This window comes from Aphelocoma coerulescens, chromosome 5 (assembly GCF_041296385.1).
Source record: "Aphelocoma coerulescens isolate FSJ_1873_10779 chromosome 5, UR_Acoe_1.0, whole genome shotgun sequence".
NCBI classification, from domain to species: domain Eukaryota; kingdom Metazoa; phylum Chordata; class Aves; order Passeriformes; family Corvidae; genus Aphelocoma; species Aphelocoma coerulescens.
Genome location: NC_091019.1, coordinates 30,986,105 through 31,009,229, shown reverse-complemented (window position 1 = coordinate 31,009,229; position 23,125 = coordinate 30,986,105). Strand labels below are relative to the sequence as shown.

The 23,125-nt window shown below is 35.6% G+C and overlaps 1 protein-coding gene across 2 annotated transcripts in view; it reads left to right on the top strand.

The window, feature by feature from the left end:
• Positions 1-23,125, top strand: part of UBR1 (ubiquitin protein ligase E3 component n-recognin 1) — a 63,443-nt gene that overhangs the window by 6,052 nt on the left and 34,266 nt on the right. The window contains exons 2-16 of one of the 2 annotated variants that reach the window (XM_069017454.1): positions 4,658-4,914; positions 6,997-7,075; positions 8,415-8,525; positions 13,669-13,799; positions 14,819-14,957; positions 15,487-15,549; positions 16,224-16,347; positions 18,086-18,193; positions 18,627-18,715; positions 19,533-19,631; positions 20,298-20,455; positions 21,075-21,174; positions 21,451-21,579; positions 21,796-21,976; positions 22,881-22,942. In XM_069017454.1, the coding sequence (XP_068873555.1) occupies positions 4,658-4,914; positions 6,997-7,075; positions 8,415-8,525; positions 13,669-13,799; positions 14,819-14,957; positions 15,487-15,549; positions 16,224-16,347; positions 18,086-18,193; positions 18,627-18,715; positions 19,533-19,631; positions 20,298-20,455; positions 21,075-21,174; positions 21,451-21,579; positions 21,796-21,976; positions 22,881-22,942 (1,830 nt within the window). Of the gene's footprint in view, positions 1-4,657; positions 4,915-6,996; positions 7,076-8,414; positions 8,526-13,668; positions 13,800-14,815; positions 14,958-15,486; positions 15,550-16,223; positions 16,348-18,085; positions 18,194-18,626; positions 18,716-19,532; positions 19,632-20,297; positions 20,456-21,074; positions 21,175-21,450; positions 21,580-21,795; positions 21,977-22,880; positions 22,943-23,125 lie in introns of both variants that reach the window. The other variant, XM_069017453.1, reaches the window with a different exon arrangement.

Here is a 23,125-nt window from a genome sequence, read left to right as displayed (position 1 = left end):
GTTAAAGTAAAGCTGCCTTTTGCATTTGGTATTTATGTTCAATGGCATCTGCTTGAAATCAGTATGTCCCCAGCATTTTAAATATTTACTTTTAAAATCATGCTTCTTCTAGCTGCTTTGACAGGCTGATATTGTTATCTTGTGCCTGACAGGTCTTTGCTATGCATAACAAAGTATTTTACTTTTCCTTTTAGCTGGAATCTGGATCAGGTACAGGTTTTAGTTCATGCTACTGGTAGTGTCTGTTCCTTCATAATTTGTTGTTTAATGTTCGTAAATACTAATATTCCTTCTTTTCACTGATTAGATTAATGTATAGATCTTAAAATAGTCTTGAAATTTAGGCAATCACTTTTCCATTAAAAGACCAGCTTGTCAATCAGTGCAGTTCAAGTAGAGCTGCATTTTATAATACTGCCTCGTGCAAGCTGTTAGTTTGAAAAGACTTCAGAATTCCAAGAGAACTGTGCTTAGAAGGTGGATCAAAAATTGTCATGGAAGCAACAGCTACTGAATTAATGTACATAATAAACCTCTGAAATGATAAGGAAATCGTGTCATAGTGGCAAGAAATCTCATCTGATATTTGGTCTGCCGGTGAAAAGTGGATTGAGAGTGTTGTTAACTTTTTTCTCTTTTTTTCTTATATGCTTCCTTATCTCTCATTCCTGTTATTATTTGTAGTATTCAGAAATCGAATATGTTTGTGAAAGACAAAATTGGAGATGGATATATTTGCTATATCAATGACAGATATTTTGCATATTTTATAGCAGTATTTGTAGGCAAATATAATTTCTCAACCTCTGACCTTTTGGCATGATGCTTATTTAAAGCGTTTAGAAAAAAGCTACAAACTGTCCTTTTACATGTACTATAGATCTGTGTGTTTGGTTGAAATTGGCATTTGGGAAAATCTATGTGGTTACACATGGGAAGTAGTCTGATCCCACAGAGAAGGATATGTTTCCCATGCAAGATAAGAAATCTTTTCTTAATGGTTTGCTCTCAAGTGGTAATGCCAGGTAGTGCTTCTGTCACAGTTTTCTTCTGAAGAGTCAGTAAAGATTACAAGTTACTGCTTTTGTTATACAGCACAAATCAAGGGTGTTGGACAAAATGGTTTCTGTGTCTGCTCTTCTGACAAAACTGCTAACACTTGAGAAACACAGCTTTGCAACTCCTTCTGCCTCCCTTTTTCTTCCTCTTTCATGCAGTTTGGGAATTATCTTAAAAAAGGTGAATGTGACAGGAATGTGTGACTGAAGTAGGAAAAGAGATGGGTCTGGAGAAGGTTAGAGATACGAAATATAGAAGAAGAGATAGGAGACTGTGTATCTTTGACATACACTCTCCACTAGTGACAGGTTCTTGAGTGCCACCTTTGCCAGCTGTTTCCAATACCTGTGCCCGCCAGCATGGTGTGGATGTTATTCTCCCTCTGCAGGAAAAGCTGTGGTGTGCTGCTGCAATGAGAACTCCCTTAGCTCATTCTGGTCACTGTTTGTGGGGGTTTTATTTCAGGGCCACGTGTATGGCGTGCCTGTTTCTTTGGCAAATTTTAATTAAAAGTGAGAAAATGACCAAGAAACCCATTGAAAGTACTCTACTAAGGTTACTAGTACAAATATTTAAAAGCTGAGCAATTTCAGAATTCAGATTTGAGATGAAGCTGTAATTTGCTCCAAATGTGAAGGCAGTTCTTTTTCCTAAATTCAGTAATTTTAGTTTGCAGTCCAAAAATATTTTCCAGTGGGATAGTGTCAGTTGGAGTAGAGTGCATTCAAGCCTGCTTCCTCTGGGCTTTCCTCTGTTAGCTGCAGCGTGTGGGCCCCTGTGAGTAGGGTGTGAGTGCCTGGGGGGCTGGGGAGAGCTGACTGATAGTAGCATTTTGGTTACATGGTAACGTTCATTCCTTAATTGTGTTATCTGGTGGCCTCTGCCTCTTTCAGTACTGTATTTCAAATTTACTTTTGAGTGGAATCAAATCTGGAAAATTACTTTTCTGTAGATCTTAGTAGTAGCAGAAATTAGATGATAAATAGAGATTGACAAAGAAGTAAGATTTCTCCTTATGAAGAATTTGAATCACACAATGATTGAGGCACCTCTGCAGGTCATACTGTTCAAACTGTTTTCTCAAGCAGGGTCACCTAGAACAGGTTCCTTGGGACTGTCCCCAGCTGGCTTTGGAATATGTCAAAGGATGGCAACTCCACAGCCTCTTAGGGCTGCCTATTGCCAGGGCTGGACAGAAAGCTGCAGTGAGAGCCCCATCTCGACTTGAAACTGTCTTGCACAGCTATTTGGCTTTTCTAGGATTTCATCTCATCCTGTCAGTAAAAACAAAAAGCCTGTCAATTTATCCATTTATATGTTTTTTTATATCTGTAGCAACTGAGCACTTGACAGGTATGAGCTCAGGTAAGGGAGTGAGTGAACAGAGGGAAAGTGGGACTTCTCAAACTGTTGAGGTATTCAAACCTGAATTTCAATATGTGTGCACAAGGGGACCAAGCTAGCATTGGACAGTCAGTTTTAACCTAGGGGGTGCTTTATTTGGCAGATTTTATGTTGTTGATAGTTTTGTGTGTAATTTTATACTTTTGAACATAATCTATTAAAACAATTTTGATGAAAGGAATAAATTACTTCTCATAGGAGGCACAGAGGGCATGGGATAGGTCTGAAGTTTAGCCTGGTGCAGCTTTTAGAAATAAGAAAAATAATGTTCTTGTTTGTATTGTGAGTGTAATGGGTTTTTCATGGGTGATATACAGGCTGAGGATATATTTTAGTGTGCTTACCAGAAGGCAGACAGCCTGCTTGAGAGAGTTCTCTTGCTCCCCTTGTTCCCTCTCTTTCCCTACTTCCTGTCCTCTCTTCTCAGAACAACATCTAAATAGAATTAAAAGCTTTGCACAAGAATGCTTGAAATGCTTGTGAGTTTGACTGTGTGAGAACCCATTTTACACTTCTGGCAGATTTTCAGGGAAGCTTAGCCCTGTGTTTCTTGAAGCTATGATGTGCTCTGGACCAACAATGCAGAAGCTAAACTTGCACCGTCTCCTGGGAACACGGGTTATTAAGATGGAAGGGTACAGACTGGGATTCTCTTGTGCTTTGCAGAGAGAGCCTGCCAAGGGGCCACATCCCACCCTCCTGCATTTAAAAAATACAGTAACCAAATTGGGAGGGGAATTTGATGAAGCCATAGTGCAGTATAGGTAAGATAAAGCAAAAACAAGTTACAGAAGGAAACATGTTTAAGCAGAAACACTAAATTATGACATTTAATTATGATAAGAATAATTCACTTCCCCTCATCTTAAATCAGACGCATAAAAAAATAAACACATGATCAAGCAATTCAGTTTTCAGCTACCTTTTACAGTTGAATATCTTTCTCAGAACCATCACCTATGTGTGATGTTTTTCTTTTTTCAGTGTTGATATGCAAGTATCTGATAAATTTGGATTTCATTTTCAGTTCTTTTTTACAATTTAGTGTCTTTATGCCCTGGGTAAACATCACTTTTATTTAACAAAAATGTTGCTAGGTAGTTGAAAAATTTGAACAAGTTAATTAAAATTAAAAGGCAGCCATTTAATTTGTTTCCTTTTCTTTTTGTTTCTTAGATCTGAATATGTGAAAATAAATACGTACCTATGTATTTGAGTGCATCTATGTGTATGTATACAGATTGCATATATATTATGTATGTGTGTATGCTACAGCTTTTAGGACCAGTACAGTAATTGCAGTGGTGCTTACTGCTCAAGTAAAATTCTGGAACAAAACCAGATTTTTTTGTTAGCATTGGAATTTAAATAAGTGGTTCCTTTCACTTCATGGATGGGTCTTCATTTTCAGATAATCATGGTTTGAATGCTTTGTGATTCAAGTAATCTGATTAGACTGATCAAGCTGCTGCACTTACAAAATAAGAATATTCTAATATGATTGTGGACAAATCTGCTCTCCTGCTTGACCACATTATCCATGGCTCATCTTTTCTATCAGCTTCTGCCATGCATTTTCACCATGACAAAGTAATGGACTACCTAAGGGTAATGCTGAGGAAGATTGATGGCCAAAATACCAGTAGAAGCCTCAGACTAAAGCTAAATCTATTAGAAATGTAGTACGTCTTATTAAGGCCATAAAGAAAGTGTTTTAAGTGACTACAATGTGAAACCAGCCTCATTTAACAGATTAGTTTGCAGTGATGGATAGTATTATTAATCTAGGCTTTTTCTAAATGGCATCTCATTTCTGTTCCTTCCCTTTAGATTTTATTTGTAGACAGTTTTTGTACTTTTTTGTAAGATAAACATACAGTTTTTCAGAAAACAAAGATGAAACTTATACATGATGTTTACAGATCTGGTTTTCAGAGTACTGGGGTTTCAGCAGTTCTGACTGCGTGTGTGCTTGGATTCATTTCTTCTTTTGGAGACCTCTTCTAATGTAGGTTACTGTGGTGGAAAATAGCAGAGAAATTATTGGGAATCCATGGTTTCTTGGATTTTATTGCACAGAGAACTGACTTCTGATGTAGGAAAGACTTCTGAATTCACAGTAGAAGTGTGTAATCCTATTTTCATTATATTTACTTACTTGTTTGTTTATCTGTGGGTGTACTTTTTGTTGCAGTGGTGTGATGAAAGATTCGACTTCCAAGCTATGTTTTTAGAGTGCTTGGCAAAGCATGTGCCAAATATTTACTCAGCTGAAATGGACCCCTTGCTGGAGAAACAAGAAGAAATGGTCCAGGCAGCAATATTATACCCCCTGGAATGTTATTTGTTTGGCGAGGACCCAGATATATTCCTGGAGAAACTACAACAGAGTGGAACCTCCCAGCTCTGTGGAAAGGTGTTCAAAGGAGGGGAGACAACATACTCTTGCAGGTAAGAATGCAGGTGTGTTCTCATCAATGTTCCCATCTATGGTAACTGAGCAAAGTGCTTTAATAAAATCAGTTGTGCTGCTAACTAGTCATTGCTTGTGTCATGGTACTTCTTTGCTTAACTGATGCTGGCATTTGTTTCCAATTTCAAACCACTTTAGAGTGAGGAAGATTGCATATGAAAAGAAGGCTCTGGCAGAGAAATGGGGAAGGAAATGGAAAGGATACTAGAAGTGCCAAAAGCCATTGGTTAAAAATGTTGGATGATAGGGTATGAATATGGGGTCTGTACATGAATTGAGGAATACAGTACTCACCCTTTCAAAGTCTGAAACAGAATCCAGCATTTTTGAGCATCATCAGTCCTTTGCTTAGGCAACAGCTGTGTGACCAACGGTAATTTTTTCACCTTTTTTTTCCCTCATCCTGGAGTATATTAAAGGTGACAGCTCATTGATTTGATAAAATTAATTTTACTAATTCCTCTTAATACATTAGTGAGTATCATGAATAAAAATATATTCATTTAAAAAAGCCAGCAGTCTTTGTGGTGAATGTAAAGATTGCAACTGTTCTGGCAATTAATGAGCATTAATATGATGCTATTGCCATAGTTTATTCTATTTTTCAGTTTATTTCAAAAGCCTAGAAAATTTAATTAGAAATACTCAAAGAATATTATTAAGGATGAAAAGCACTATGAGTAAAAAATCCATCCCTTAGAATTTAGGAAATGTCAAAATGAAAGCTCTCTATAAACTTGGTTTATGAATTACACTGTAAAGTTTTAATCAATCACATACTCTTCAGCCTTTTCTAGGAATCAGTGTTGTGTATGAAAGGAGAATGGTCTTTGAAGAAGTCTTGCTGGGTGTACTTGAAAGTGTATGCTGTGGGACAATTGTACAAAGGAAAATGGTGGACAAGACAGTTTAGTGCTGCTGGAATGGGAATAATTCTCTTCCTACCTCTACAGAGTTCATGAACAGTAGCAGGCAAAAAGACAAAGCGAAATATCTCAGAGTTGGTCTCTTCCTTATTTTTTTGAGTTCTGGTCTTGCAAAAATGTGGTAGTATTTATATGAGATACTGTACATGCTACTTGCAACTGAAGCTAGATGTCTGTTTGCTTTAGGCTTCTAAAGTGCTAAAAATGAAAGATACTCTGAAGTTTTAAAATCTGAATGTCTTGAATTGGGTAATCAAATCTAGCAGCCACTTCTGGCTTCATTTTTCTTTAATTCCCCTTTTAGTAGACTTATGATAATGAATGTTACTGAAGTATTAAATTATTGTAATGATTATTACAATCTGAAGGTTTGAAAGGAAGTTATTTCTGTAATCAGAATTACCATGGTATTTTAGTTGTAAAAGCGGCTTGAACTAAACGTCGAACAATGGTATAAAGTAAAAAATTTGATGTGTTGTCATTTAGCACCTGTCATTCACATTTTGCATAGAATAAAACAGCATTTAAAGAAAAAGTGGCCATGTTTTAAGAAAAAAGGCTGTATAGGAAAGTATGTATGTGGAACACAGGAAGAAATGAAATTAGATTGCCCATGAGTGTCATTCCATATTTTCAGATATTTAAGTGCATGAGTGAAACTGTAGAAGTTAAATTTCAAAGTATGTATTCCTAGCTCATCTAGAAAGGAATTCTTTTCAGATTTTAACTTCTGTTTTAAAAGTTAGAAACATAACCTAGTAGAAGTGTAGCAAAAGTTTAATTGGTAAACTGACTGCAGATGTTGGAAACAATAATAAAAGTTAATTCAGAGTCCTCACTGGTTTTAATATCTGCTTATTCTTAGCAAAACCAGAAAAAGTTAGCAGGAAGTTTTGAAACTGGAAATTGAGCATGTTTTTGACAGAATTTGTATAACAGGTTTGAGTACATGGTTCAAACCTAACAAGACTGGCTACTCCATGTCACAGAAAGATGATAAAAGTAAACGTTTTTATACTTTGACTCTGTTGTTAATCTCAGGTTTGGTTTTTTTTCAGAGCAACACTTTCTTTTGTGCATGAAAATTTCAGGTGTTTGTTTTAGAAAGTTTTCCACTTACCATTTTTGTTGCAGAGACTGTGCAGTTGATCCAACTTGTGTGCTCTGTATTGACTGCTTCCAGAATAGCATTCACAAGAACCACCGGTACAAGGTAGGAAAATCTTATTTTAAGAAATGGTATTTGCAGCTTTAAAGAAGTTCTTTTGAGGCTATAATAAACTGCATCTAAACCATTAGTAATTTTATTATTAAAATAATTCTAGGATTTATGAATGAATCTCTCTATCTTGTGTTTCTAACGATGTAAAGCTTCTTCTAAGAACAGCAGCTTGCTAATTGAGGAACCAAAAGATAAAGGAGTGTTTATGAATGCATATAGTGTTATTCTCTTTGACAATCTCATGGGAGTGCAGGTCTGAGCAAAGAGCTGTGACTTGTGACTGAAAAGGACAGTTGCATCCTAAGTCCCAGTCAGATCTGTTGGCAAGTAAGTAAGGTGAAAACCCAGGGAAAACAGACAGTAATGATTACAGAGCAGTTTGGAACCACAGCTGGGCTGAGAAGCTGTTGTCATTTCCCCTTTTTTCAGTAAATTCTTCTAGCAAAGCATCAGCTATGGAAATAGGTAATCAGATGGGAGCAGATTTGCAGCATTTTCATCTCAAGAATACAGGATATGCTCTTTATAGATTCATAGAATAGTTTATGTTGGAAGGGACCTAAGGAGGTCACCTAGTCCAGCCTCCTGCTCGAAGCATGTCTAATTAGATCAGGTTATTTTAAAATGTTTCAGGTAAATAACAGATTTTTTAATGTCTTTTTATTGGGTCACTGAGTTTTTTTAGAAATATTTCAAGATTGGGGATTTGGAGGAAGCTAAGGGTAATTGGTTTTGCCTGAGCTTTGTCTGAACTTTTTGCCAAAATGGAGGGTTAGAATTTGTACTCTTCTGAAAGTAGAATGAAAAGTTAAAGTTATAAAAATGTATTTAGATGCTGATCATGTAATCTTTTCTTTGGTTAGAAGTGGAGGTCCTACTAAATGTCTGTTTAATATGCACATATTTTTAATCTAATTTTCTAACTTTATGAAGTAATTTTAAAGAAGGCATTCAACAGCTTTGCTATAATTTTGTGAATAAACCCAGAAATAATTATTTTGCCATTTATGAAGCACTCATCAGTCATAGGCTTTTTCACTTACTTTCAAGTTAAATTTATTTAGGACTTGCACACCTTTCTGTAGCGGCAACTCTATTTCCTCCTTTATTTTCTGCTCAAAAAGTTTACCTTTTACTTCCCTTCTCCTCTGGTAAGTCTCCTTTTGTCTAAATAAAGAAAAAAAGTTGTGGTAGGTCCGTTGGTTATGCAGTGACTCTTCTGTTTTTAAGTAGGTGTTTATACTTGTGTTTGATTTGAATAATGGACATTGTTATTTTCCTCTTGCTTTTTATATGCATATTTCATGACTGAAATACATGGTTTTTCCAGATGCATAGCTCCACTGGAGGTGGATTTTGTGACTGTGGGGATACAGAGGCATGGAAGGCTGGACCGCTGTGTACTAAACATGAGCCTGGAGCATCAGGTTCTCCAAAAGAAGTAAGAATATTGCTTAAAGTGAAATTAATAACTATTGTAAATGTTAGCTTCTTATTTTAAAAAGTGCTTATTCCTGTATATGAATGTATTGTATAACTCGTGTAACAGGTTCAGTCAACTTGAATCAGGATTTCCTTGGTCTATGTGTTTGGGATCAAACGTATATTGGACATCCTTTGTTTTTTTTGCTTTTTGTTTGGAGACAGTTTCATCCACCTGTCTTGTGCACTTGAGTCTTTCATTTGGAATTAAAATTGCAGTCTCTTGTTCTTTTCTTAGCTAAGTGTGTTACTCAGTTCTTATTTACAAATAATTAGTTTCCCAGTGGTTAGCAAATGTCTAGAAGTAGTAGCACTTGATTTTAATATTTTTTCTACATTACTGAACATTTGCTTTTGCCAGTTACTTCTGGTGTGTGAACTGTCACTATGACTAAAAAAAATTCTCTGTGGCTTGGAACTAACCTCTTAAGCTGGGATGTCTCATGGTTATTGTATCTTGTAAATGAGCATAGTAACAAGAAATACACTATCTTACAAGAAATTCTTAAGGAGAATGCAGGCAAATCAGTTGCTTCAGGTAAAATTTGGGTTTTTTTCAGAGTCCTGCATTCTGAGATAATCTGAAAAACCTTAGCATTTGTCATTGCAAATAGACCCCTAATTACTGGTGTTTTTGTAGCAACTGTACTGTTATTTATGATCTGGCAAAAAAGTCAGATGGAAGAGGAATAAAGAGCACTGGTCTTACAGAAATATGAGACAACGTTTTCTTTCACGTTTTCATCCTTCAAAAAAAAAAAACGAAGAAAGTTAATGGATTTCAGAGATAAAAATGTTTGAAGCTGCAGTAAGGAGTAATCTGTTTACCACTTGGAGCTTGTTGCTTACCTACTTCTACTTCAGTAAAGTGTACTCTGCTGTGCAATGCCTATCCCTGAGTCCTGAGCTATCTGATATCTGTGGCTGATACCTATGTATTACTCATGAAAACCTGTAATCAAAAGAGCTCAAATGGTTTCCTCAGTGTTCGACTGAGGAAAAAATAGCTATGGCATGGTTAATTTTGCTGCTGTCACCACGACTACTTATGTGTTTAATACTTTTTCCAGCACATTCTGCAGGTGTTTCCAGGATAAGAAACTTGCACAGTTCCTCTTCGGGAAGGATTAATTTTTGTCCTTGTGCTCTGAAGGAAAATAGGATTTTTTTTTTTCAATGCTAGGTTGCTGGTAGTGTTGATAAAGGCATATGGAAAAGTAGAGAACTCACGTGTCTACCAGCATCAAAACCACTTTTGGAAGTATGGAAAATTTGTGCTACAAGATACTCAGTATCAGATTTCTAGAGGTCCTTATCATATCACAAAGAGAATTTAGCAGTAGTCTTAAGACAAAATGTTCATGTTTCAGTTGAGAATTAACTGTTGTTCTGCTGGGATGTAAGTGTTTCCAGCTAAAGGATCTCCACTGCTCCTAGAGATAAGTGATACTACTTATTCCTCAGGTGACCACTTTCTTACACACAGGAGCCAGCAAACATTATGGACTTAACTGTGATGGCTCACCAAAAAAAATTGCACAGATACCTGGATGAACATGGACCTATGAGGCACATCAAGAAATACAACTAAGAGAGTGTAAACAAAATTGATTGTATCACCTACCTTTAAAACTTAGGTCTGCATGAGATCTTCTAATAGTTGTTTCAACAATTCAGTTGTTCTGAGAATAATAGTACTTTCTGCTTCCAAAACCCCTGATGAGTCCCTTTTACATCCTGCTGGGGAGCCTGTTTTTCTGCAAGGTACAGATTTTGATCTCACAGATCTGTGACAGCATATTCTCCTTTTTACCTCCCTTTCCTTTAGAACAGCTTTTTCATCATAATAAAATAAAACCAAATGTTAGGAAAAAGCCACTGAAACCTTTATGAATTTTACCTAGAAGGCTACTTCACTCTTGTTTAAAATCACATGGTCCAAATTTTGTGGATTTGTTTTCCAAACAACATTCAAGCAAAGATTGAGGGGAAACTGCTTTCATTCAGGAGTCCTCAGCATTTTGTTTGTTTGTATGAAGATGAGCTGGTCAGAATATTCTTCAAGGCATTTGCGTACAACGGAGATAACGGTTAGATCATATCAATAGTGACTGCACTTGGTTTTCAACTGGAGTGAAAACTATAGTTATGCCTGTGATCATAAGGAAGCAGGGAGCTTCCCATGCTTCTTCAAGTAATATTTCTCATCCAATCTTTGATAAGGTCTTTGGCTGGCTTGCAATGAATTTGTTTGATCATCACTTCTGTCATGGAGCTGTTTAAGTCCAAAGCTGTGTTACAACTGCCTGTCAAATAAACTGGAGCATATTCCTACAATAAGTACTACTTGAGAGTTGTGACTGATAGAAAACCTATAATTAGACAATTACTTGAATTTGAAGAAGGCTGCATATTAGTTCTTTGTTGTCAATATGTGTAGCTATTATGCAGTCAGTATATACAGACTCTAAGAGGGTAGAAGTACAGCCACATCAATAATGCAGTGCATCAGCATATTAATATAAACTATATGTAGCTATTTGAAAGATTATATTGCATGTCCATCTTTCTTTTTTAATAAAGGACTTGTCTGTCATGGATTCTTTATGACAAAGGGCTTGTGAATGTTTGGATTACCTCATGGTTTGTTCTCTGTTTTGAGAATCAAGGGCATTCAAAATGTAGGAATTTTCTCAGCATACAGTGAGAAAAAGAAATGAGTGACAAAGCACCTTTGGTACAGATATCTTGTGTATTTCTTTTCCAGCATGTTTTCTGATAGGGCAGAAGTTTATCCTGTGCTTGTCAAACAGACAGAAAGCATTCTTTTCTGGATAATCTTGACCAGTATTCCTTTAATTACTCTACATGCAGAGAATATATAATTTTAGAATCCCCACTCAGGGCTTTCAGGAGTTATCCATTTTCTATTGATTCCAAAATAATGTCTTCCATGTGCCAGAAATACAAAACTCTTTTTGCCTAAATATATCCTTAAAACCAGTTAACTTTAAGAAGTCATGTTTGAGATAAGAAAGCAAAACTTGCCAGGCCCCCCCCCTTTTTTTTTTTTTTTAAAGGTTGTTACTTATTTCCAGACTTGGGTAGCTAAACATATGTTGCTTGTTTTTCCACAATTTTGGTTTTTTAAACTTTGCCTTGAAGCTTAAATAATTATGCACTTTTGGGCATAGTTCTGAGACAATTTTCTTTTTACCCTTTCACTTTACATTAGGTGTATCTTAATTTCATTTTACTGTGACTTCTATTAAAATGGATATTATATATAAATATATATATAAAGCTAAAATTGGAGGTGGCATTGCATCGTTTAACATTTCACTACTTGTATGAGTGCAATTGCCATTTTTAATAGTTTATAAATCCTTTGATGTGATTTCCTCTGATTTTTTTTTTCTACAGACTGAAGCGAAGCAGCATGTCTTGTTACAGGATTATCTCTGCACACAATACTGAGTTTTTCTCCAGCTCTGTTGTTTTTTTTCTTAACATACATTAGTGCTTAAAAAGCCAAACTGTTAAGAAAAATGGGAAAAAAAATTAGCATGTTTACAGCTCAGGTCAATTAGATTATTCCTAGCACTGTATTTTTTTTATTCTGCTCCAAACATTAAGATGATGAAAGTTTTGTCAGTCTGGGGAAAAGAATAATTACCCCAGATAGGTACATGCTTAATTGTTGAGATATAAAAGCATATCTAGAATTTAGTATGTACACTTCGTGTACATGGTTTCATTGATACACATTTTTAGATTGCATGTTTGACTCTAAATTACTGTTCTGATGCTTATCAGGTCAGAAAACTGTTGTTCATGTTAACATATTTTTACTTCTATTTTGCTACAGTTTTAGCTTTTCCATCTTACCTAATGCATTATTCAACAGAATTTTGTTTTTTTAAAAAAACCTATCTGCTTTGTAAATCAACTACAGTCATATTTATCCGTTTAAGAATTTCTGAAAATATGGTTCTTAGCTGTATTAAACACATCACTCTATTCTTTGATATTTAATGTGTGTCAGATTATGTATTGCAGAAGTGAGTGCCCTTAATACTTTGGGATTCAAAGTCACACATGGAAAGCTTTATCCCTGGAAAATACCTGTTTGTCATATTTTTTTCATTCTAGCAAAAACATACCTATTCAGATTTTTTTGGCAGTTTGAGTGAACCTAAAGTTATAGGAAACTTTGTGCAAATACAGCTTCTGTTTCAGTGTCATGTTTATATATGAAACTACTGGATTTGGTTGTGTTACCATTAATAATGTTATATACATTTCTGTACGCATGTGCTAAAAGGAAGGTGGGGTGTGGTAAAGGTCATCAGGGCCCTGGGATTAAAGCCCTCCTTCTATACAGCCTCACTGCAGTGTACCTGTGTCTTATACCTGAATATTGGTTGCTTCATTCGTAGGTGCAGATTTGGTAATGATTTTCTTAACTTAAAAGCTTAATATATCTCCTGCTTAAATGCTTATAGAAATGACACATCATGTTATATGGTGTAGACAATTCACTTGATAAGGATGGGAAATATGTCAGTTCACAGGGATATTTTGGATGATTTCTGAAATGATCTCTGAAAAGAACAGAGTTAGGATTCCTTGAATGTTTGTTTGATTGTCATAATTTTTTGACGGAATATCCTCATGAAAAAAGAAAAGCAATGCAGGGGAAGAATCTTGGTCTGCACTGCAAACTTTTAATATCTATGGGTATGCAGAAAGCTGCTAAACAGCTTTTTTGAATGCAAGTTTAAAGAAAAAGTGAAGTTAACACATTTGATGAGGCCTTTCGTAGTCTAGTCCTAGATAAAACATGGATGCATAAAGAAAGGTGGGTGAAACTGTTGGAATACTACTGAGAGCCATTGGGATGAAATGACTTTGAAAATAAGAAATTCTGTGAGGTTAATTTGCTTGAAAAAATCATGAAAAGGATAATTTCCTGATTATAGAATAAGTATGTATATATATTATAATATAATTTCCTATTATAGTATAAGGTATTCTACCAACCCCCTTTTAATTTTCTTTTCAGGTTCTTTTCCATAGTAATATTATCTCATGTTTTACAGAATTCTGAATGTCAGTTGAACGAAGAAATTATGGAGCATTCTAGGAGGGTGTTTCCCTCAGTGATAAAATACATTGTAGATATGCTTATCTGGGAGGAAGAGAAGGAACTGCCTCTGGAGCTCACAGTTAGGTAGGGAGTACTTCCAACTTCCTCTTCACGGCATTAGCAACTTGGATTATAATTTTGCCTGGGATATTCTCATGCAGACATTAGTCCTGAAAGCCCTGTGAACAGCACTGTGGTATTTTTGACCTAGAGTTATATAGAGAAAAGCTTTTGATACTTTATGGGGAAAGTAGTGTGTGACTGTCCTCCATCAATCACTGAAGGGAAGTGCTCCTGAGCCAGCCTGATCCATAGTGAAGCAGCAGGTCTTAGTGCACAGGGGAGGAAATGTCAGGAGAGTGGAGAGACCCATCAGGTGCCATTGACCCTTGTGGGAGACACTGATAGGACACTAAGGGACAGGGGAGCAGGACAGAGCTGGCAGATTTTCAAGGATGCTTTCCACAGAGCTTGAGAGAAAGATGTGGGCAAGCCTTTTAGCGAGGTCTTTTGCAATAGGACAAGGGCTAATGGTTTTAAACTAAAGGAGGGTAAATTTAGAATAAGTACAGGAAGGAATCTTTTACAGTGAGGGTGGTGAAAACATTGGTACCGGTTCCCCTTAGGGTTGGTGGATGCACCATCCCTGGAAACATTCAAGGTCAGGTTGGATGGGGCTCCGAGCAACCTGATCTAGTTGAAGATGTCCCTGCTCATTGCAGGGGGGCTGGACTAGATGATCTTTAAAGGTCCCCTCTAACTCAAACCATTCCATAATTCTATGAAAATGGAAGAAGCCTGTCTATCACATTACGAAACAAATGAGTTCGTAAAACAGCAGAGAAAGGAAATAATAAGAGAATATCAAATAACTTCAAAACTTCTCTTTTGTACTTGATACATAGTTTCTGTGACTTTTTCTGGCATAGGTGGTGGTGGGGGATGTCATTAGCATGAAGAACATGCTTGATTTACTTGAATAACTTTTTTTTTTGTATTTGACATTCTTCTCAATCTATCAAATAAGCTGTTACTTGTATTTGATAGGACACTATTTACAATTTTACTTTTATTTGTGTGATATGTTACCTTTTTCCCAGCAGAGAGAAGGTAGACAGCTACTACTGTGTCCTTTTCAATGATGAGCACCATTCTTATGATCATGTCATCTATAGCCTGCAAAGGGCACTTGGCTGTGAACTTGGTGAAGCCCAGTTGCATACGACTGCCATAGATAAAGAGGTTAGTGCATTTGGGATATCTGAGAGAGTCACCTTTTAATCATTGAGAATTACTACTGCAGTCACTTGGTTATAGAATCTTTGTTTCTGTTTGCTGGAGCTTGAGGAGAGAAAGGCATATTGCTGAGCAACTCTTAGTCAACACTTGTTTCTCAGCTGTGGAGAACTTGTTTAGGAAGCACGTACCTCTGGTTATACCCTGCTATTTCATGTACTGTGTGCTAGGAGAAAAGTTGATATGGTTTGTATTTAAAGTATTCTGCAGAAATCTCTTCATCTATTTTAAAGTGTGAATGAATTTTCCTTATTTAATAATAAGATACCCAGACTTTACGTAATTGTTGTGTTGTTAATTTAGATAGCTTTTTTTTTTACAGAAAATTATGTTAATTTTTATTTGCTTCTAGATGTTTATTGTGAGTGGTGTTGGGCCCTGTTTTTCTATTACATATGAAAAATATAGCAAGAATCAGATGTGACATTTTGGGTTTGCTTTATATTGGTCTCATGCTCAATATTTTCTTAAACAGGGTCGTAGAGCTGTTAAGGCAGGGCATTATGCCTCTTGTCAGGAAGCAAAAGAAGAAATTAAGGTAACTTCCCAAAGTATTTTTCACAAAAACCACCCCATACCAACCTAATTAGTATTACTACTGAGCACTTAATTGTCTGCTGTACAGTCTTTATCTTAGTACTTCTGTGGTTTTATAACTTGCCTGTGAACTTTCTGAAATTGAATTTACACCACCACATTTGAAATAGATGGATACCTTTATGTTGCAGTTGTACCGGGGAAGGCAAGAAAAACGACATAGACCTCAGGTGCAGGAACAAATGGAACTATTTAATAATTTACAGACTCGTTTATATAACTGGGTTCACTTGAATGGCATAAGGTTATTGGTCCCTTGACCATCCACATCCCAGAATGATTGGTTAAACTCTATGACACCCATTTCAAAATATTTTCTCCAGTCAGTATCATAACAAGGTGCAAAACAAGCAACACCTGCAAGATAAAGGCTTGGTTTACAAAAACCTCAAACTGTTTCCAGCTAGCCTGTGTGTGAAAGCAAAACTTTCACAGGATGGTGACAGAAAGCTGGAAAATTTCTCTGCTTCAAGCTTTTAAGCATCCACAGCTTTAGAAATAAAACATCGAACTGTTTTCTTTGTTTTGCTTGGGAGAGATGGTGGAGGGTGAAAATAAATAATGAAATTAAGGTTATTTTTTTTTAATGTGTACTAATATTTACCTGACTCCTAGAGGCATTCTGAAAATGTTTCTCAACGACCCCTCCACGTGGAGGTTCTGCATGCTGATGTTATGGCACACCAGAAGTTTGCCTTGCGCCTTGGTTCTTGGCTGAACAAACTCATGAGCTATTCAAGTAAGCATTGCTGGGTTTTGTTACAATAATGCCATGTCAGTATTTCAATGAATTTAGCAGTGTTATATATGATATTCCCTTAATTAAAATACTTTCACGTTCTTCCTAATAAGAAAATAAATAATGCAGTAGCATGGGTGCTGATATCCATTAGTGAGGTTATGAATAGCAGTACTTTTCTGTTCTTTGTTGAAATAAATGTATTTGTTTCCCTGTTTGAGCACTGTCTCAAAGTTTTATTATTCTCACTTTCAGCATCGCTCACACACAGTGTGTGACTCCTTTACTTAAAAGCTGCCCTCCTCAGTGCTGGTAGAAGGCCACAGAGCATCTCTATCAGTGAAAACATACATTCTCTGCTTTTATTAATTTCTGCTTCAGATTTGATAGCTGTGATTCATTAGAAAGTGTCAATAAAACAAGCAAATTAAAACCTTAATTAAAAAAAAATTCCAGTGGTGGAAAGTCTATTTGATGCTTTCATACATTGTTCTGGTGTTTGATGATGCTTATGGTTTTAAAGAAGATTTCTGAATCAATGTACTTTTGATTTGGTTTTTTTTTTCTGTGTCTTGCTACACTAAAGCCATTATAAAATTTCTCCACACAGTAAAAATATGCATGGATTAAGCTCTACTCACTCTTTATCATCCTTCTTGATAGGTAAATCTGGTGGTCTGCTTTAGCCCCTTTGTGTGCTTTGTTACTAGAGTGTATTTCTTCTCATTTTTTCTAAAGACTTGCTGATCTTTCACTTGAAATACATAGATCAGAATTGTACCTTTTTGTATTTCTTTACAGTGTTTTACAAATTTTAGTGTTCACTTCTTTTCAAGTTTGTATTTATTTTGCCAATGGTATTTTCCCGCTGTTCTGAATTCCTCAGACAATTCTGATCGGTACAGATTTTTGAGTGTGGTTTATTTCAAAGTTTCTAGTGAAAGTTTGTTTTTTATCCAGGTAAGTTAACAGATAATTTTATATGTTTTAGAAGAGTCTTCAAATTCAAAAATTGAAGTCAAACATTCCTATCCTTCTTCTGGATTATATACACTGGGGCTTTATGAGCCTGATGTTCTGTACTTTCTGTACTCAGCTGGAACTTTTGTGTGGTCTGGTGGTTCCTGTTCTTTTCACGATTTTGTTTCAAGTGGTAGAACATGAATCAAGAAACATTTAATAATGTGTATTTCCAGGTTGTCAGGAATTTGATTCATGACTTCACTTTTTGTTTTCAAATTAGTAACATAAGGCCTCATTTTTGAATGTTAAAAAACCGTGGGTGACTGCGATATGTTGATCCCCAAAACTGCTTCAATTACTGTGTTTACTGATAGGTGCAAGAAAATATAAAAGAATTTCTGAAATTCTCCAAAAGACTGACTTTCAAGGCCTGAGGCGATGACTTGCCTAGCCCTGTGTATTTCTGTGCTGATATGGTAAAGCCTTCTTATGGATCTGCTTTGCAAAGCTCTCTAAACTATTTTAATTGTAAAATACTCTTCTGCATTGTGGGATTTATTAAATTAAGTAGGCAAGAATAATAGGAAGAAATTAGTAAGGCAAAGGGTATGTGGGAGTATGGTCGTTGAGGAAAAAATGTTCAAAGTAGTTCTTACTTAAGTGGCTCCTTTTTTTCTTTTAAAAGGGAGCAGAATTCTGTAATTCTAATTTTCTTGTGTCATATAATTAAATTATTGAAGCATTCTTGTACAAATGAGTAGTTTCATCCCTACAGGTGACTTTCGCCAGATCTTTTGTCAAGTATGTCTCAAAGAAGAAGCTGGATCTGAAAAGCCCTGCTTTATAAGCAAGTTGATGCTATGGGATGCAAAACTTCATAAAGGTTTGTGTATCCATGTTGCTATAAACTGAAGAGGCAAATTAATTTTTCATGTGTGTAACATAGATAAGAGTATGTCCTAAATAGGTAGAATTACATTTCTTCGTGGTTTTTATATTATGGTTTTTATACAGCTGAGCTAATTTATGTTTGAGGTATGAATTTGCCACCTCAGTTTCTCCTGCTTTATGTATCTTGAAGAATCTTTTTATAAAATGCAACCTCATAGTGAGTGACTTGATGCTTACCCTGTGTTTTAAATGCATACCAATAAATGTCAAAACAAAACAAATTTATTAACTAAGTTCATATGCTTCATAACCATTTCAAGGCTTTTAATGAGTTTTATTTATAGTTTAGTAATTGGTTCCTTTTTTTCACAAAAATCTGCATCTTAGTACAACAAAGTGACATGCATGGTATTGGCTCTTTGCAGGGGCAAGGAAGGTTCTTCATGAACTTATCTTCAGTAGTTTTTTCATGGAAATGGAATACAAAAAGCTTTTTGCTGTGGAATTTGTGAAGGTAAATGGTTTCATTTTTATGCTATGAATTTGTACTGGCTTTATAAAATTTCCCCCGAAACTGAAAATTGTTTCAATATAAATAATAAATTTTAATCAAACAGAGCTTCAATGACTAGCTCAGCCTCTATATAGTGCAGTTAATTAATTCCCATGTCACTCGTTTGTTCCTTAGAATCATGTAGGGATATGCTCATTTGAATGCCATATCATTAGTATTCTGTGTATCTTTTGAAATGCTGGTTGAACTGCAACTGAAATTGGCATTTCTTTTTGAAAATTAGATACAATAATTAAGAAATATACAAAACATAAGACAAAGTGCTTTTTGTTTCAGGGTGGGACTTTTTAATTCTGATAAAGATGATTGATACTTCATGATTTTCTCTGGACTCAAAGCAATGACTTGCATTACTCATTGTACATGTCTTTTACAGACAGCTTTGGATAACTATACATGCACTTCACTGCAGAAGGAAGACTTGTTTTAGGAGAAGTTAATGTCTTTTTTTTTTTTCCCCCATATATTTAAATTTTTTTTTTTTTCAGATATTTAAAATTTTTTCAGGGAGTATTGTTTGTAGGAGAAAAAAATTTTGGTTCCAGTCTGACAAATCAGTTAAATTTGTCCTTATCTTCAGTGTTCAGGCGGTAGGGGCTGTATTGAATTGTTTTGGTACATTGAGGACATTGTGCTGTTTTTCTTCGAACTGCCTCTATTAGGTGGGAGAAACACATTGAGATGTAATTCATGTAACTAAAAAAGTAAACATCTTTATTAACATTTGTTTAATGTTCCCAATATTCTCTTTTTCTAGTATTACAAGGCATTGCAAAAAGAATACATCAGTGATGATCATGACAGAGTTCTCTCTGTGACAGCACTCTCAGTTCAGATGTTCACTGTACCTACTCTGGTACGTACAGCCTGTCTCTGCTAGAGGTGTAAAATAAGTTTGAGAATTGATAGCAGTGCCACCTTTGCAGATTGTTGTATTTGGCAGGGAGTCTTTATGCATTGCTGAGTTGAATATGAATGATTTTGAGATTTGTTAAGGCTGATATGAAAGCAGGAGCTTGAGTTGATGTGAAAATTCATTACAGAACGTAGAGGGAATGCAAATAAGTGAAAGTTCTTGGCACGTTGTACTCTGTATTAACTTTGTGTATTTATTTACTGCTCACATTTACCTTCCTATGTGACTTTAAAAACAGGGCAAGGGGGTAAAAAATGGTTAAATGTCTTTTTGTGGGGGTGAAATATGTTACATCTTAAGGGGGGAAATATATCTCTAAATTTTAAAGGTTATATGTTTCTTGGCTGAAGTACTAATGTAAAAATTCTTTTCTAGAAAAACCCCAGCATATCTATTATATAGATGCTGTCAGAATTGAACAAACATACAAAGTTGATACCAGTTGTGTTCCTATGCAATAAATACTGTGGGAGTTTTTTTATCTTGGGCTCTTTGCAAATGCTTAAAATAATTTTTAATCAGAAAGATTGGATTCAAAGGAAAAAATATTTTGACCAAAACATTTAACAAAAATAGGAAGAAAAAATTTTCACTTTGTTCTTGCAGGCCCGACATCTTATTGAAGAGCAAAATGTAATCACCACCATTACAGAGACACTCCTAGAAGTGCTTCCAGAGTACCTAGACAAAAATGACAAGTTCAACTTCCAAGGCTACAGTCAGGACAAGCTGAACCGGGTATATGCAGTAATATATGACCTCAGGTAGGTGTAAGGCTGAGAAGCTAGAACAGCTCTAAAAATACTGTAGTACGATGAGGTGTTTCAATTCAGAGTTGGATGATAAAACTGCTAAAACCAAACCCAAGCCCCTCAAAAAACTCACATGGAATCTTTTTCAGTGGAAACATAAAATTTTAAAATATCAAAGTTATATTCTATAAAAACATTTTTCGATTTTAAATTATCTAATTGCATATAATATTTAAATTAATAAATATATCTGCTGTAAGACATTATGGGAAATTTGTCTCCTACTTGCTGTCATTCTGGGAAAACTATATAGTCCTCACTTGCATGGGGTTTTCCACTGTTAATGGTACCAAATTGCTCTGATAAACTGAGTAATGTAAAACCAAACCATCCCACATACCTTGGAATTTGAAAACAATCTGTTAATTTCCAATGATGGATTCACACCAAGCTACTAGTAGTTCTAGTATTTGGGGAAGTTTTGAGTACTTTGGGATGGGAAGGGTGATGTAATTTGATGATGTAATTGATGATATTAAAATAATTGGAAACAATTGTATTTCAAGAACATTTGAAATATAAGTGCAAAAGAAGTCTGAGCAAAGGGTGATAATATTTTCTTTGCGGACAGGTATGTCTTAGTCAGCAAGCCTACAGTGTGGACAGACCGTCTGAGGGAGCGGTTTTTAGAAGGATTTGTTTCTTTTCTAAGGATTCTAACTTGCATGCAGGTACAATACATTTAAATTATTTCTTTCTAATATTCTGTTGTAAAGAGATTACAGCTCCTCTTTTTTTCCCATAATAATATTGTGGATGTAAACATGCAATTACAATGTTAAATTCTTCAGTCCCTGTTTTGGGTGGGTGAAGAAGTCATGTTTATAGAAGTAATACTCATCAGATTTACCTGCATGTATTGTACATTTTGATTGTGGAATTTTGTGTTGTGTTAAGCCTGTGATCACTGATATAGACAAGAGTATTTTTTGGGATTTCCATTTCAGGGAATGGAGGAGATAAAAAGACAGATTGGTCAGCACATTGAGGTGGACCCTGACTGGGAAGCAGCTATTGCCATACAGATGCAGCTCAAGAACATTCTTTTAATGTTCCAGGAGTGGTGTGCCTGTGATGTAAGTATATCAGTTGTTTGGGATTCTTGCATGCATGCCTTTTATGAATCTTCCTGAAGGCTTTTGAAATAGCAGATTCTATAAAAGCTCACTATTGTTCGGTATAGTTCTCCACAAAAAAATTGTCTGAAATAATTATTCTGTGGCATGACAAAGAGAGAAAGGATTGACTGCATGATTTTTAAGTATAACCGATGCATGTATTTTAAATCCTAGGAAGAGCTGCTGCTCAGGTCCTACAGAGAATGCCATAAAGCTGTGATGAGGTGCAGCACAAATGGCCGCTCTCGGGAGAAGACAGTATTTCACTTATGTGGCCATACCCTGGAGAGCAGACCTTACAGAGTGTCTGCAGATCCTGTCAGCATACATTTGCCACTGTCTAGGACTCTTGCTGGTAAGTGATGTGTTTTGATTACTGTTTAAACCATGTTTATCATCCATCTCTATTTCTTTACCCCAGAAAACATTTGGATTAAGTGCTTCACAGATCAGTTGCTCTCTGCCTTTCTGACATTCTCATGATCAGGAAGATATGCTCCCCATATGTTCCACTAAGGGAAAGTTTTTCACAAAACATTTTCCATGCAGGTTGGAGGATGTCTTTTTAAATGGGAGAGAGAGAAGTCAGTCAAGAAGGAAAAAAATTCCTTTTTAATGAGGTCCTCAGTTTTCTCTGAAGTATTTCTGGTTCTGTTTCTATCTGCTTTGTGTAAACGAATGTCAGTTATTACTTTATCTTGAATTTATTTTCCAGCCACAGTATCTTAGTACTGTTAAAATGCACCTCCTAAAAGACATATGTTTGCACCATGCCAGGAAAGGTTTCTAGTCAGAATACAAAGGACCACAGCAGTGGGGGATTGCTGCTTTCTGTAGAACACAAATGAAATCATATGCTATTATTAGGCTGTAGATCCTTTATCACATCATTTGATACCAGGAAACCGTCTGTTAAGCCTTGTAGTCTTGAAATTAATTTACTACTGATGTATGATTTAAATGTGAAATAAAAATTTTGGTAATATTATATAGCATCTCAATTTAGATGGTGTTAATAAATTCATTCTTTGTAAATTTATTCATAAAATAGTGGATTGTAAGACTGGTAAGAACTGTTGTGGTAATGTAATAGATCTTCTGCCTTAAAAAAAGGAAAGTATGAAGTCTTTCCTAAACAAACCTGGCCTTTTCTTCTGTAATTCCATGAATTGTAGATTATTTCGGTGACATTTAGAAGGGTTTGGAGAGCCTTTACTGATTGTGATTTATTTTCTCATTTCTCTTCCTTGGTTTTATAGGTCTTCATGTGCGATTAAGCAAGACTGGAGCCATCTCAAGATTGCATGAGTTTGTTTCGCCTGTAAGAGACTTTTATTTTTTTTTTCCCAAATACTTCTTGTGATTTATACTCTGGGAAGAAAAAAGCCTAAAGCTATATCCTCTAACCTTCATGGCACACATACAAGCTATTTTTCGGCTGTCAATATATTTTTGTTCGTTAGGACTTACACTTTTAAAACCACTGGCAGATTTATTCTTATGT